Source organism: Mus caroli, chromosome 15 (genome assembly GCF_900094665.2).
Source record: "Mus caroli chromosome 15, CAROLI_EIJ_v1.1, whole genome shotgun sequence".
NCBI classification, from domain to species: Eukaryota; Metazoa; Chordata; class Mammalia; order Rodentia; family Muridae; genus Mus; species Mus caroli.
In genome coordinates this window covers 77,545,025-77,557,839 of record NC_034584.1, presented here as the reverse complement: position 1 = coordinate 77,557,839, position 12,815 = coordinate 77,545,025, and the positions used below count along the sequence as shown (strand labels likewise).

General features: G+C 51.7%; 1 protein-coding gene and 1 long non-coding RNA gene across 2 annotated transcripts; one reads left to right on the top strand and one right to left on the bottom strand.

Annotated features, from left to right (window-relative positions):
* Nucleotides 1–819: 819 nt before the first annotated feature.
* On the top strand, nucleotides 820–9,988 carry Mcat (malonyl-CoA-acyl carrier protein transacylase). Its single transcript, XM_021184157.1, has 4 exons — nucleotides 820–1,284; nucleotides 3,927–4,014; nucleotides 7,430–7,647; nucleotides 8,868–9,988. The coding sequence occupies exons 1-4, from the start codon at nucleotides 868–870 to the stop codon at nucleotides 9,288–9,290; spliced, it is 1,146 nt and encodes a 381-aa protein (XP_021039816.1). The 5' UTR covers nucleotides 820–867; the 3' UTR covers nucleotides 9,291–9,988.
* A 2,163-nt stretch (nucleotides 9,989–12,151) lies between these two features.
* On the bottom strand, nucleotides 12,152–12,648 carry LOC115029425. The gene is made up of 2 exons (XR_003835003.1): nucleotides 12,516–12,648; nucleotides 12,152–12,305 (listed from the first exon to the last, which is right to left on the bottom strand). It is a non-coding gene; the product is annotated as an uncharacterized LOC115029425 (long non-coding RNA).
* Between the last annotated feature and the right edge of the window lie 167 nt (nucleotides 12,649–12,815).

The following is a 12,815-nucleotide window of genomic DNA, read 5'->3' as shown; positions in this document are numbered from 1 at the left end:
GTAGGGGGGGTGGATTTCCTGGCAGGAAATGAGAACAGATCAGAGTTCTGGAAATGGGGTGCAGGGCTCAGGTAAGGATCAGTGTAACCCAGACTCACAATAGCTCTCAGAGACCGCATAAACACAACTTCCAGTCCCCATTCTGTGACTAACCATATAGTACACAATCTTTACAATGTTTGTCTCCTTGTTTGTAAACTGAGGATTTATTTATTTATTGAGACAGAGTTTCTCTGTGTGGTTGTTTGTTTGTTTGTTTGTTTGTTGAGATAGGGTTTCTCTGAGTAGCCCTGGCTGTCCTGGAACTGCTCTGTAGACTATGCTGGCCTCGAACTCAGATCCGCCTGCCTCTGCCTTCAAAATGTTGGGATTAAAGGCGCGTCACTACCACTCGGCCATAAACTGAGGAATTTAAAAAGCGAATCTGACTTGCACTTGGTTCTACAGCACGGAGATTTACTAGTTTCCTATTATGATTTGGACACCTAGCTGTCCTTTGTAGGCAACAAGAACTATTTGCTTAGTACGGCTGGCAGAATCATGGGCAAAACCAAACCAACTACAGCACTTTCACGGTCTACTGGACGGTGGTGCACAATTTTGTACGTAGATACCTACTGAAGGTTCACTATGGAAGCCATCTGCGGTTCCTGGCTGGAGATGTTTAAGGAAATTCACGGACCACTCCAGGACCGACATGCAACTGCAAATAGTTTGAGAGCTGGTAAGGATCAGTAAATAACATAGGAACGTTTTTTTACTGGCTGCCTAGATGACCCGACGGGAAATACGCGAAGGACCGCCCCGCTGCGCAGCCGCAGTTCGTCTCAGCCGCCACGGTAACGACCACCTGGTCTTCGCGTCGCTATGAGCGCTCGGGTAGCTCGGGCCCGGTGGGCCTGGCGCTCCTTGGGCCGCCGCGCCGCCTCGAGCCTCCGGGAGCCGCCGCCGGACGCCGTGGACGTGGCGGAGCTGCTGCGGGACTCCAGCGTGGCGGAGGAGGGAGCCCAGGAGGCGGTGGCGCGGCGGCGGCCGCCTTCGCAGTGCTCCGTGTTGCTCTTCCCCGGCCAGGGCTGCCAAACGGTCGGCATGGGCAGCGGCCTGCTCCACCTCCCGCGTGTGCGGCAGCTCTACGAGGCCGCGCACCGGGTGCTGGGCTACGATCTGCTGGAGCTGTGCCTGCGGGGGCCCCAGGAGGACCTGGACCGCACAGTGCATTGCCAGCCCGCCGTCTTTGTGGCTTCGCTGGCCGCCGTGGAGAAGCTACATCATCTGCAGCCGGCGGTGAGCCGAGGAGCGAGCGCCGGACCCCGCCTTCTGGGTCTCAGGGTTCCTCAGTCTGGTTCTTACTGGTCCCCAATCTGGTCCTCGTTGATACTATTCTAGACGCACTGCACAAAATGAGAATCCCTGCTCCAGGGGAGTTTGCATCTTAGATGGCACAGACAGTTCACACTTAACCGAGTTAACGTATCACATTAAAGATGAATGCGTTGGGCTAGAGGACCTGGGTTCGGTTCCTAGCACCCATGTAGTGGTTCACAACTATCCATAACTCCAGTTCCATAGGATCTAATGCTATTTTATGGCCTCTTCGGGTATCAGGTATGTGCACCATGTGCACAAAACATATAAACAAGCAAAACATTCAAACACATAAATTGTTTTATTTTGTTTTTTTCTAGACAAGGTTTTTCTGTGTAACAGCCCTGTATATCTTGGAACTCCCTTTGTACACCATACTGGCCTCAAACTGGTGGAGATCCTTTTGCCTCTGCCTACCAAGTGCTGAGACCAAAGGCATGTGCCACCACACCTGGCCACACACATAAATTTTTTTTTAAGATTTATTTATTTAATGTATGTGAGTACACTAGCTGTACAGATGGTTGTGAGCCTTCATATGGTTGTTGGAAATTGAATTTAGGACCTCTGCTGGCTCCAGTTGGCCCTGCTCGCTCTGGCCCAAGGATCTATTTATTATTATAATTAAGTACACTGTAGCTGTCTTCAGACACACAGAAGAGGGCGTCAGATCTCATTAGTGGTGGTTGTGAGCCACCATGTGGTTGCTGGGATTTGACCTCAGGGCCTTCAGAAGAACAGTCAGTGCTCTTACCTGCTGAGCCGCCTCACCAGCCCCCACATAATTTTTTTTTTTTTTTTTAATTTTTGAGAGGCTGGAGAGATTGCTCAGTGGTTAAGAGCACTGACTGTTCTTCCAGAGGATCCTGGTTCAATTCTCAGCATTCACATGACAGCTCACAACTGTCTTTAACTCCAGTTACAGGGGATCTGGCACCCTCACACTGACATACATGTAATTAAAATACAATGCACATAAAAAATTTAAAAAATTTTTGAAGATATGTGTCAGAGAAAGATACGCGGGAGGGTAAGGGACTGTGGTTTTAGATGAGTTTGAGTTGCTCGAATAGTTATTAAATGCTAAAGATTTCTGTGTGGTTATTTTGCAGGTATGTCTGTGTGTGACATGCATGGCTAGTGCCCCTAGGGGCCAGAAGGGGATACTGGACCTTTTGGATTTTTGAGTTAGAGACAATTTGTCTTGTGTTGTGGGTGCTGGGAATCTAACCTGGGTACTCTAGAAGAACAGCTCTTAACTGCTGAGCCATCTCTCTCTTCAGCCCTTTAAAAATGTTTTTAAAAGATGACTTCCTTAAATGAAAGATACCAAGAAATTGATGTTAGGGGCTCAGGGATGGCTCAGCCATTAAGAGTGTTTACTGCTCATGTAGAAGCCAGTTTCAGTCCCCAAGACCCTGGCTCATAAAATGCTGGTAACTTGAGATCCAAGGGATCCTGTGCCTTCTTCCAGCCTCCACGAGCATGTGCCAGGCTTAGAGATGAACACCTTTAATCTCAACACTCAGGAGGCAGAAGCAGGCCAGTCTCTGAATTCCAGGCCAGTCGGGGCTACACAGTGAGACAGACCCTGGCTGAAAAGACAGAAGATGGCATGGCAGACATTAGAGCATGTGACTTCACTTGCCGCTGATATGTTATAATCCCAGGACAACACATGTTAACTGGTGCCGCGACCCTCTGTTCTACCTCCACAGCCACCTTCTGAGGCAATTGTTAGGAGCAACGGAGGCTCAGGTGACAGGAATGAACATGATCCTGACGGAAGGCTCAGGTGACAGGAATAAGCGTGGCCCTGTGGCACATTGACTCGGTGCTTCTCTGCGCCAAGGCCGCACTGAGAGTTTGTAGACACTAGCATTACCTACTTATGTTAGCAGTCATGTGAAATAGGTCTGGGGGACTAAATCTGCTGCTCTGTGGCTTGGAAAATCATAGTTTTTAAAGTTTAATTTTACTCCTATCTGCATTGGTGTTTTGTCTGCATTCATGTCTCTGGGGGTGTTGGATCCCCTGGAATAGAAACAGCTGTGAACTACCACAAGGATGCTGGGAATTGAACTAGGGTTCTCTGGAAGAGCAGCCAGTGCTTGTAACTGATGAGCCATCTCTCCAGCCCCCAGAAAATCATATTTTTAATGCCTATACTTTTGTTTTGTTTGGGAGCCTGGGAAGGGGGAACTGTAATGTAGCTGTGTTGGCACTGAATTCAAAACTCCTTAGCTTCAGCCTCCTCCGGTACTGATTATAACCATGAGCGGCCATAGGCAGTATGCATGTAATTTCTGTATCCTATGTGCCCGAGAAGCCACTCTGGGCCGAGGCAAGAGGAACCAGTGCTCTGGCTCATGGTGTGACTGGGATCGACTTTAGCTGCCTTGCTAAGGAAAGCTCTCATCAATAAAGGGGAGTGAGTACCAGGCCAATAGAATTGGCTCATGGTGACACATAATTGCCCTGTCAGCTCCAAGGGATGGAGGCACATCCCGGGACTGAGCTCTTTGGAGGATTTGGCCTCATGTTGTGCTCTGTCTCCGCAGGTCATCGACAACTGTGTTGCTGCGGCTGGCTTCAGTGTGGGAGAGTTTGCTGCCTTGGTATTTGCTGGAGCCATGGATTTTTCTGAAGGTACACAAGAAGTGTGACTTGTTCAGGGTGTGTTCTCGCCAGGCTCAGTGGGGACAGGGTACTCTGGACAGTGGTGCTGGATCCACGCAGGGTTGTCGGGAAGGGAGCCCAGGGATGCAGATGATACTGGAGCTCAAGGACTGGATTCCACCGACCCCCTTTGAAGTCTCAAGGATCCGAGGTGTGTTTGCTTTCTACATGTAATTTCATGAGGTCTGCTTTCCTGGCTGCAACCCTTCACTGTCCTCTGCATTGTTTTTTTTAATTACATAAGTGTGTGTGTGTGTGTGTGTGTGTGTGTGTGTATGTGTATGCATATGCATGCACATGCCTCAGTGTATGCATATGCATGTGTGTATGCAATCACAGGCCTCAGTGTGTGCATATGCATGTGTGTATGCAATCACAGGCCTCAGTGTGTGCATATGCATGTGTGTATGCACGCACATGCCTCAGTATGTGCATATGCATGTGTGTATGCACGCACAGGCCTCAGTGTGTGCATATGTATGTGTGTATGCANGTGTATGCACGCACAGGCCTCAGTGTGTGCATATGTATGTGTGTATGCAATCACAGGCCTCAGTGTGTGCATATGTATGTGTGTATGCACGCACAGGCCTCAGTGTATGTGATGTCAAAGGACAATGTTTAGAGTTGGTCTATTACTTCTAACCTGTGGATTTCTAGGATTGAACTCAGGTTGTTAGGTTTGGCTACAGGCACCTCTACCCACTGAGCCCTCTTGCTGGCCCTCCCTTTGCATTCTTGTTTTTTTGAGACAGTGTTTCTCTGTGTAGCCTTGGCTGTCCTGGAACTCACTCTGTAGACCAGGCTGGCCTCGAACTCAGAAATCTGCTTGCCTCTGCCTCCCAAGTGCTGGGATTAAAGGCATGCGCCACCACACCCAGCCTCCCTTTGCATTCTTAAGCCATTCACATTCTGTGCCTGTCACACCTGGAAGATGTTCAGTACATGTTATGAAAAAAAAGAGTAATAATTATTGCCTAGTGTTTGCAAAGCCTATTTTCAGCACCCAGCTTGAGTGCAGGGAACTGAGCTTAAAGGAGTTAGTACTCCGAGCTGATGGGCTAGCTTTCCAGTCCCATTTCCTAAGATTTTTTATTTTTTTAGCTGGAACTGGGCAAAGAATCATATACTTGTAGCCCTGGCTACTCAGGAGGCTGTGGCAAAAAGATCACTTGTGCTGAGCTTGGGGCTTGTGCCCTTAATCCCAGCACTTGGAGAATGAGCCAAGGCAGGTAGAGTTAAGTGAGCTCAAGGCAAGCCTGGTCTACATAGCAAGCCCCAGATCCACCGGGGCTACAGAGTGAGACCCTGTCTCAAAAATGGCGGAGGGAGGGCATTTGAGTTCAAGTCTAGTGTAGGGAACATTCAGTCTGGGGGTTGGGGGAGAGGGAGTGAGTGAGAGATAGACAGGACTCTCCCCCCCCCCCATACACACAGACATACACACACAATATTACACAAGTCCTTGACTGAATGATTCATTGATTTAAAATCTGCTTTATAGTTCTGTCCAGGGAAGGGACTTGAACGCACATTTCTAGGGAGGTGAGACCCAGATGGACGATAAGCCCATGTGTAACGACACTGGTCAACAGGGAAGTGAAAGACAGCCCACATGAGCAGCACTTCATACTCCATAGGAGATGAAGGTTGAGAGTGTGCAGAAGTCAGCCCAGGTTCCTGCTTCTGGGAATGTAAACAGGAGCGCCACTGTACAGTTAAACTGTAATACGAAGTGTGCGCAGGACAGGAGTCCAGTTGGCAGAAAGGGCAGATTAGAGCTTGCTGGGGTTGGAAGAAATGGGAGAGCTGTTCTTGAGGGAGTGGTGCTGGGCATTGAACCTGTGGCCCCAAGCATGCACGGCCAGCACTGCCACGGAGCTGCATCGCCAGCCCCAGTGCTGTTGCTTTAAAAGCATTGCTATCATGGAAGGGATGGCAGTGTGTCCATGTCCTGCCAGCCGCTAGCTTTGCAGTACTGTGTGTGCGGTTTGCAGAGTGCAGTGCTGAGTGTCTGTGTGTCATGGTCACACCCTTGGGAGATGGCCACATGTACCCTCTACCTTGCAGTGTGTTCTCCTGCTTCCTGTCACAGTTCAGCATGTGTATGCCCCACAGTTGCCTGGGGCAAGAGCTGTAAGTCCCGTACAAACATACCCAAGTGCTGACTGAATGGTGTGCATAGAGAAGGGTGTGAGGCTGCCTCCTCTCCAGATCCTCACTCTTCTGTCAAGCTCAAGGCAGTGTCTGTGTCTCTCGTTCCAGTCAGCCTGTCCTGCCCAAGACACAGACACTGGGAGAGGACAGGAGTGTAGTCATAGCCTTCCTTGGTGTCTCGGCCCTGGAGCTGTACCTGAGCCCATTTCTACTCCTGCCTTGGCAGTGCTGGCTCTCATACTCTGCAGGGGTTGTCCCTGCCTGGTTTATGACTGACAGCCTGGGCATCTGGTGCTCTTGACTGTTTCTTTCCAGCTTCTCTATGTAACAACCCAGGCAGAGTGGGTGGTGTAGTTCTGCAGGGACCAGGAGATTCTTGTTTTGGGGGTTTTCTTGATCACTGAAGGTGCTCCTTGTAGCAGGACTCCTAGTCCTTGTCCATCACTGTCCATAGAATCTCTCACAGTTGTAACAACCAAAGAGTCTTCAATTGGCAGGAAGCTCCTTGACTCAGATTATCTGTCTTCTTATGTGTATGTGCTTGCATGAGTTTATGTGCACTGTGTGTGTGTGTGTGTGTGTGTGTGTGTGTGTGTGTGTGTGTGTGCACGCGCGAGCATCAGTGCCTAAGGCACTGGATTCCCTTAAACTGGAGTTTCAGGAACTTGTGAGCTATCTCAATGTGGGTGATGGGAACAGAACCCTAGTCCTCCACAAGAACAGAAGCGCTCTTAGATGCCGAGCCAGTTTTGCTGCCTCTGCCTCCTGAGTGCTGGGACTAAAAGTGCAAGCCACCACCACCCGGCCTGCTTTTTACCTTTGTTCCTCCCTGCCTCTCCCCTTCTCTCTGTGGCTGTGTGCATGTGTGTGTACTATGTATGTGCACTAACAGATGCTAGAGAAGAACAGTGTGTGTCTTACCACTCACTGGGCTGAGACAGGGTCTCTCCTTGAGCCTGGAGCTAGGCAGGCCCAACTCCCACTTGCTCGGTTATAGGCTTACATTGCCATACTTGACTTTTTATGTGGGTGCTAAGGATTTGAACTCAGGCTGATCCTATGCAGTAAGTGCTCTTCTATGCTGGATGTGGCCACTCAGCACACATATAAAAATAACTAAAACTGTGGCCCTGGGGCTGCCAGTCAGCATCACTGTCCCTGTTTCCCTGAATGACAGCTCACCTTCCACTTCACAGTTAGATTTCCAAACGAACCTCTATCTGGATAGGTCTGTATGCGGTGAAGGTCCGCGCCGAAGCTATGCAAGAAGCATCCGAAGCCGTTCCCAGTGGGATGCTGTCTGTCCTCGGCCAGCGTCAGTCCAACTTCTCCTTTGCCTGCTTGGAAGCCCAGGAGCACTGCAAGTCTTTGGGTATAGAGAACCCAGTGTGCCAGGTGTCCAACTACCTCTTTCCTGACTGCAGGGTCATCTCAGGACACCTTGAGGTTAGTGTTGATGGGAGCCACCCTGCCAGACTCCAGTCCATTGTGCCGCAGGGAGTCATTCATTGTGCAAGAGTGGGTGCCTTGCTGAGTATCATCTGAAGAACATGTCTGAGGGTGAGGAGGGGGGCATGTGTGGCAGAGTGAGGACTGCAGGGGAAGCAGAAGCCAGGATATTGCCTGTTCCCCTGCAGACAGGACAGTTCTGAACCAGCCACCTGGCTCACGGGTCAGGTCAGAGGACCAGGTCACACCATGTCTAGGCCTGTCCACACTGTGCTCTGGCTTCTTAAGAGTCTGCAGTCTGGGTACTTGCTTGGAGAAGAGCTGTCTTCTGTGGCTTTGCCTGGCTTTTTTGCCTGGCTTCTTAAGTGTCTGATTTTGCATTCAATTGCTTGCCACTCTTCTTCAGGTGTCACTTACCAAGGCAGTCTGTGTACTAGCACAAGGGACACAGACCCATTAGCATGCCTGTTGTTAGAGGCACAACATGGAACAAGGCTGCTCCAGGCCACTGACACAGTGACAGGCACTGTGTCACAAGCACAGGTCCTGAGTGGAAGTGGGAGCTGGGGACTTAGTGTTACCTGAGGTGCCAAGAAAGTGTCCCGGAGCCACGTAAGGGCCAGTTACCATGTCTACCTCCTGCACTGCTCGTCCACCATCTAGAAGGCATCTTTGTCCTGTCACACAGTGGAAGCTGAGGCAGAGAAACAAGAGCCAGAAATCTGAGAGTCTTTCTGTGCAGCCAGTGCTGATCCTGAACTCACAATCAAATGCCTTAAGCATTTGCCACTGAAGCCATGTCAACCCAGCACTTGGGAGGTGAAGGCAGAAGGATGTGGCATTCTAGGCCAGCTTTGGCTACATAGTGAGTTCAAGGCCAGCCTTACTTACCAACGACCTTGTCTCAAAAACAGAAACATATAATCAGGTGTGGGGTGTGGTGATGCACTGCTTTAATCCCAGTACCTGGGAGGCAGAGGCAAGAAGATATCTCTGAGTTCAAAGCTAGTCTAGTCTACATAATGAGTTCCAAGCTGGCCAGGACTACATGGTGGGCGCCGTCTCAAAAACAAAACACACACATAGACACACACAGACACACACAGACACACACAGACACAGACACACACACACACACACAGAGCTGTGCATCTATGAGGATGCCAGAATAGCTGGAACCTTAGCTTCTGTGAGATGCCTTGTGTTTTTCCCTCTAGGCCCTTCAGTTTCTCCGGAGGAATTCTGCTAAGTATCACTTCCGGCGCACAAAGATGCTGCCTGTAAGTGGAGGCTTCCATACCTGCCTCATGGAGCCAGCCGTGGATCCCCTGATGAAAGTTCTAGGCTCGATCAACATCAAGAAGCCGCTGGTAGCCGTCCATTCCAATGTCAGTGGGCAGAAGTACACACATCCACAATACATCCGGAAGCTGCTGGGGCAGCAGGTGGTGTCGCCAGTGAAATGGGAACAGACAATGCATTCTATCTACGAGCGGAAGAGAGGCATGGAGTTCCCCAGCACCTACGAGGTGGGCCCCGGGCAGCAGCTAGGAAGCATCCTCAAGTGCTGCAACAGGCAGGCGTGGAAGTCCTACAGCCATGTGGATGTGATGCAGAACATCATGGATCCTGACCCCTGAGGGCCTTGGGCTTAGAATGGCCCCAGTGTGAGCCTCTGTACCTGCCTCTTTTCCTCAGACTTGAGGACGATGGACACTGCAGTCTCAGCTGTGGCTCAGGCTCCCTCAGAGCATATCCTCCAACTGACAGGACATTGGGCTGCTGGGGAAAGGGCGACTGTGCAGACGGCCTGCCCGGCCATAATGCTGCTCTGCCTCTGCACTCAACCATGTTCCTCGGTGAACCCAGAAGGGCTAGCCTGGGCAGTCTTAGACTCATTCCGTGGGTATTGTGGACACACTGCTTGGCTTTAAGCTAGGCCTGGTGCAGAGGATCGCCTCAGCCGCCTGTGACGTGCTCCTTTGGCCTCGAATCTGTGTGGTGGCCTTGTTCTTCACTCACTTGGCAGGTGGGAGATTGAGTCCCGTGTGCCATACAGACCTCAGAAGCACATATTAAGTGCCTATGTATGCCCTAGAGTGGGTGGTCCTTTGTATAAGAAACTAGGAGAACTGTGTAAGGTGTGGAGTGGGGACCCTGCCTTTCCTAGGCCAGCCCGTGTTCATTCACACAGAGACACCACCAGCAGCAGGTCATCCATGGGACAGTGTGTCTCATACTGTGTTTATGGCTTCCCTCAGAGCAGTCTGCTCCACAGCAGGAGTGGGTTGATGCTCCTGGGAAGACATATAATAAACACGAGCCATTCTAAGCTGCCGGCTGCCTTTCTCTCTCTGTGAGGAGTCTTGGGGATGAGGCCCATGAATTTGTTTTGTAGCTGGGGAGGCCTGTGTCTAATGTGATAGACTTTGTCAGCAGGACTGTCAGCCTGACAGGACCCGTCCTACTGTCCATTCTTGTACAACTGTCCTTTGTCCTGGCCAGTATACTTGCAGGCCTTGTGACCACCAGATGCCCAGTGGATTTCAATCCGTATGCAAGTAGTGAGCACACCTGTCCTGGCTGAGGCTGGAGAACGGCTTTAGCTCTTAAGTTTGCCACCGAGCAGGCAGTACAGCATGCCGGTAAATGAGGGGGATTCTGGAAAGCTGTCAGTGTTTGCTCGCAGGGGACTGGGTCCTGGGTCTGGAGCACCTCGGCCTGTCTGTCTGCCGAGGGATGTAGGGGGGGTGTGGGGGCCACCCTCCCAGAAGCTCAGGATCATCTCTCCTGAACCCAGGTCAGGAGGTCAGGAGGTCAACCGGCTTACAGACCTAAACCAGAGTATCCCATGACAGCACACAGGAAGTGGTTGGTCCCATCCAGTGTGATCACATGACAGGACCAAGACACTCCCTCAGCCTTGTCACCTGATGGATGTTGCTCTACTATCCCAGACCCTCCATCTCAGTGGGCCTGAGTCAGCCACCTGACTTGGCCCCTGGGGCCACTGCAGGCAGGCAGGTATGTGAAGATCAGAGACTGGCACTGCTGTGACAAACGTGACAAGTCTCCAACACTGAGCACTGGAGTGGTCAGAGTACTGCTGTTAACTGGGGCTGGTCTCACTGAAGACTGCGAGCCTGGTAAAACAGCAATGGGTGATGACTTACTTGGCTTGGCCTCTGGAGTTTAGTTCTGTGCCCTGGAAGAGTAGGACCCAAAGCAGGAGGCCTCTGTTCTCTGAGCAGCTTCATGAAGACTGTGTGGGGCTCAGGGCAGCTGTGTAAGGATGGGAAGTGGTGCCTCCTGGGCTGACCTGCACCCTAAGGGAACGCCCCAGGTGCTCTAGGAGTGCCCCCAGTTTCCCACTGCCTAGGGTGAGGCTCCAACCTGCTGAAGAGCTGCTGAAGAGAGGGCCTAGAACCTGTGGCCAAGTGGGTAGAAGGCTCACTGAGGCTCTCAGGGCTGATGGTGGGGAAAGGGCGGACCATTAGCACTAAGTGACATCTGCTTCCTTTGCCCAGGCCAGAAAGGTCCTTTCCTTCTGTCCCTAGAACAGAGCTCATGCCTGCTGCCACCATCTCCCCTCCCTCCTGGAGGATCAGAGCCACAGTATTAGCTCCTGTCCCAAGGAATGAGCCAGCTCTGATAGCCAACGTGGATCAGTCACCTCCGGTTATAGTCCTTCAGGCTGAGGTCTCACCAGCCGGTCTCCTAACCCTTAGTCTTGATGCCAGGTTGCCCCAGCTCCAAAACTGGCTCCTCGGGATGGCATTTCCTTCATGGTCCCATCCTCCTGGGAAAGGCATTGGGGCTGCCAGGTAAGGCCGAGGTGGCAAAGGAGCATAAGACAGTGGGGACAGGGGAGGACGGGACTCAGAACAAGCACCTTACCCAGAACTGGGAAGTTGGGGACAATTCAAGGACACAATGAGGGCATCTGGGAGACCAGAGAAAGTGGTCACAGCCACTGATGTCACACAGGGAAGGACACTGTTTTGTTGTCTGATGGGAATGGGCAGATAGAAAAACCCAAGTTCCAGGTAGAGGTCTCAGTTGGTCTAGAAAGATAATGGGTCTGGCCTGGGGGAGGTCCAGAGCTTAGTGGTGGCAGGCCTGGCCCTCCTCCCTTGGTGTTCCTTGTGTAGCACAGCCCAACACCACAGCTCTTCGGGAGAGCTGCCCCTGCCCACACAGGAGGTGGACAGACTGCCCCATCAGGAGACAGGCAGAAAGGGACAGTGGAGCTAGGCACGACAGAGCAGAGGCAGGCAGATCTCTGCACTCAAGGCCAGCCTGGTCTGCAGAGTGAGTTCCAGGACAGCCAGGGCTACACAGAGAAACTCAGGAAGATGGAGAGGCGTGGGGTGGGGGTGGGGGCATTCTTATGGCCCTTGGGTGCAGGCATGGTGAATGGGACTGGGGGCAGAGGCCACTTTCAATTCCCTCTACCATCTACATCCAATATTGCAACAGCCCCACAGAGGACCTAAGGGGAGACTGGCTGGAAACATTTTATTGAACTTGCCTGCAAACAACACTTTATTGAACTCTCCACCCCAAAGGAATCTAGTCCAGTAGATCCTGTACCTCAAGGCTTCACAGACAGGGGTGTGGCCAGCACTCCCCCCACTGATGGCCACAGGACCAGCCTGCAGAGAGGAAGGGAGCAGGGGTCAAGAGAAGAAGGGCCAGCCAAGCCTCAGGGGCACTTAGCCAGTAATGCTCCTGAGGTACAGTGAATTCATTTGCCTTATAAAAACCCAGAAAACCTGTATGAAATCTCAGCACTATCCTGAGTTAAATATATATAAAAAAAAAAAGGGGACAGTCAGAAAACACCACAGTTAGGGTGCCGGCACCTCTAGGGGTTGGGGGGCAGGGACCAGCCCTGCCCCAGCTGCACCTCACTGAAGCTGCAAATACCAGGCCCCACCCAGCAGCAAGAGGACCAGCAGCACCATCGGAAACAGCTGCCCAGGGTCCTGGTCAGGTGACACCTGCGGGACCAAGAGGGAAAGGAGAGTGAGACCCCAGGGACTGCCTGGGGTGAGGAACCAGCTCTTGGGGACTCAGAACAAGCACCTATGCACAACTGGGGGGGGTCTGGGATATAGTGTGAACTTGGGCATTCAGCCAGTGGGGGGTGGCGGGGGGTGAGC

Bases quoted from the DNA above. Each gene is read 5' to 3' on its own strand.
- Mcat (XM_021184157.1), top strand. From the start codon at position 868: ATGAGCGCTCGGGTAGCTCGGGCCCGGTGGGCCTGGCGCTCCTTGGGC. The intron at 1,285-3,926 runs GTGAGCCGAGGA...CTGTCTCCGCAG, and splicing joins TACATCATCTGCAGCCGGCG to GTCATCGACAACTGTGTTGC. The intron at 7,648-8,867 runs GTTAGTGTTGAT...TTTTCCCTCTAG, and splicing joins TCATCTCAGGACACCTTGAG to GCCCTTCAGTTTCTCCGGAG.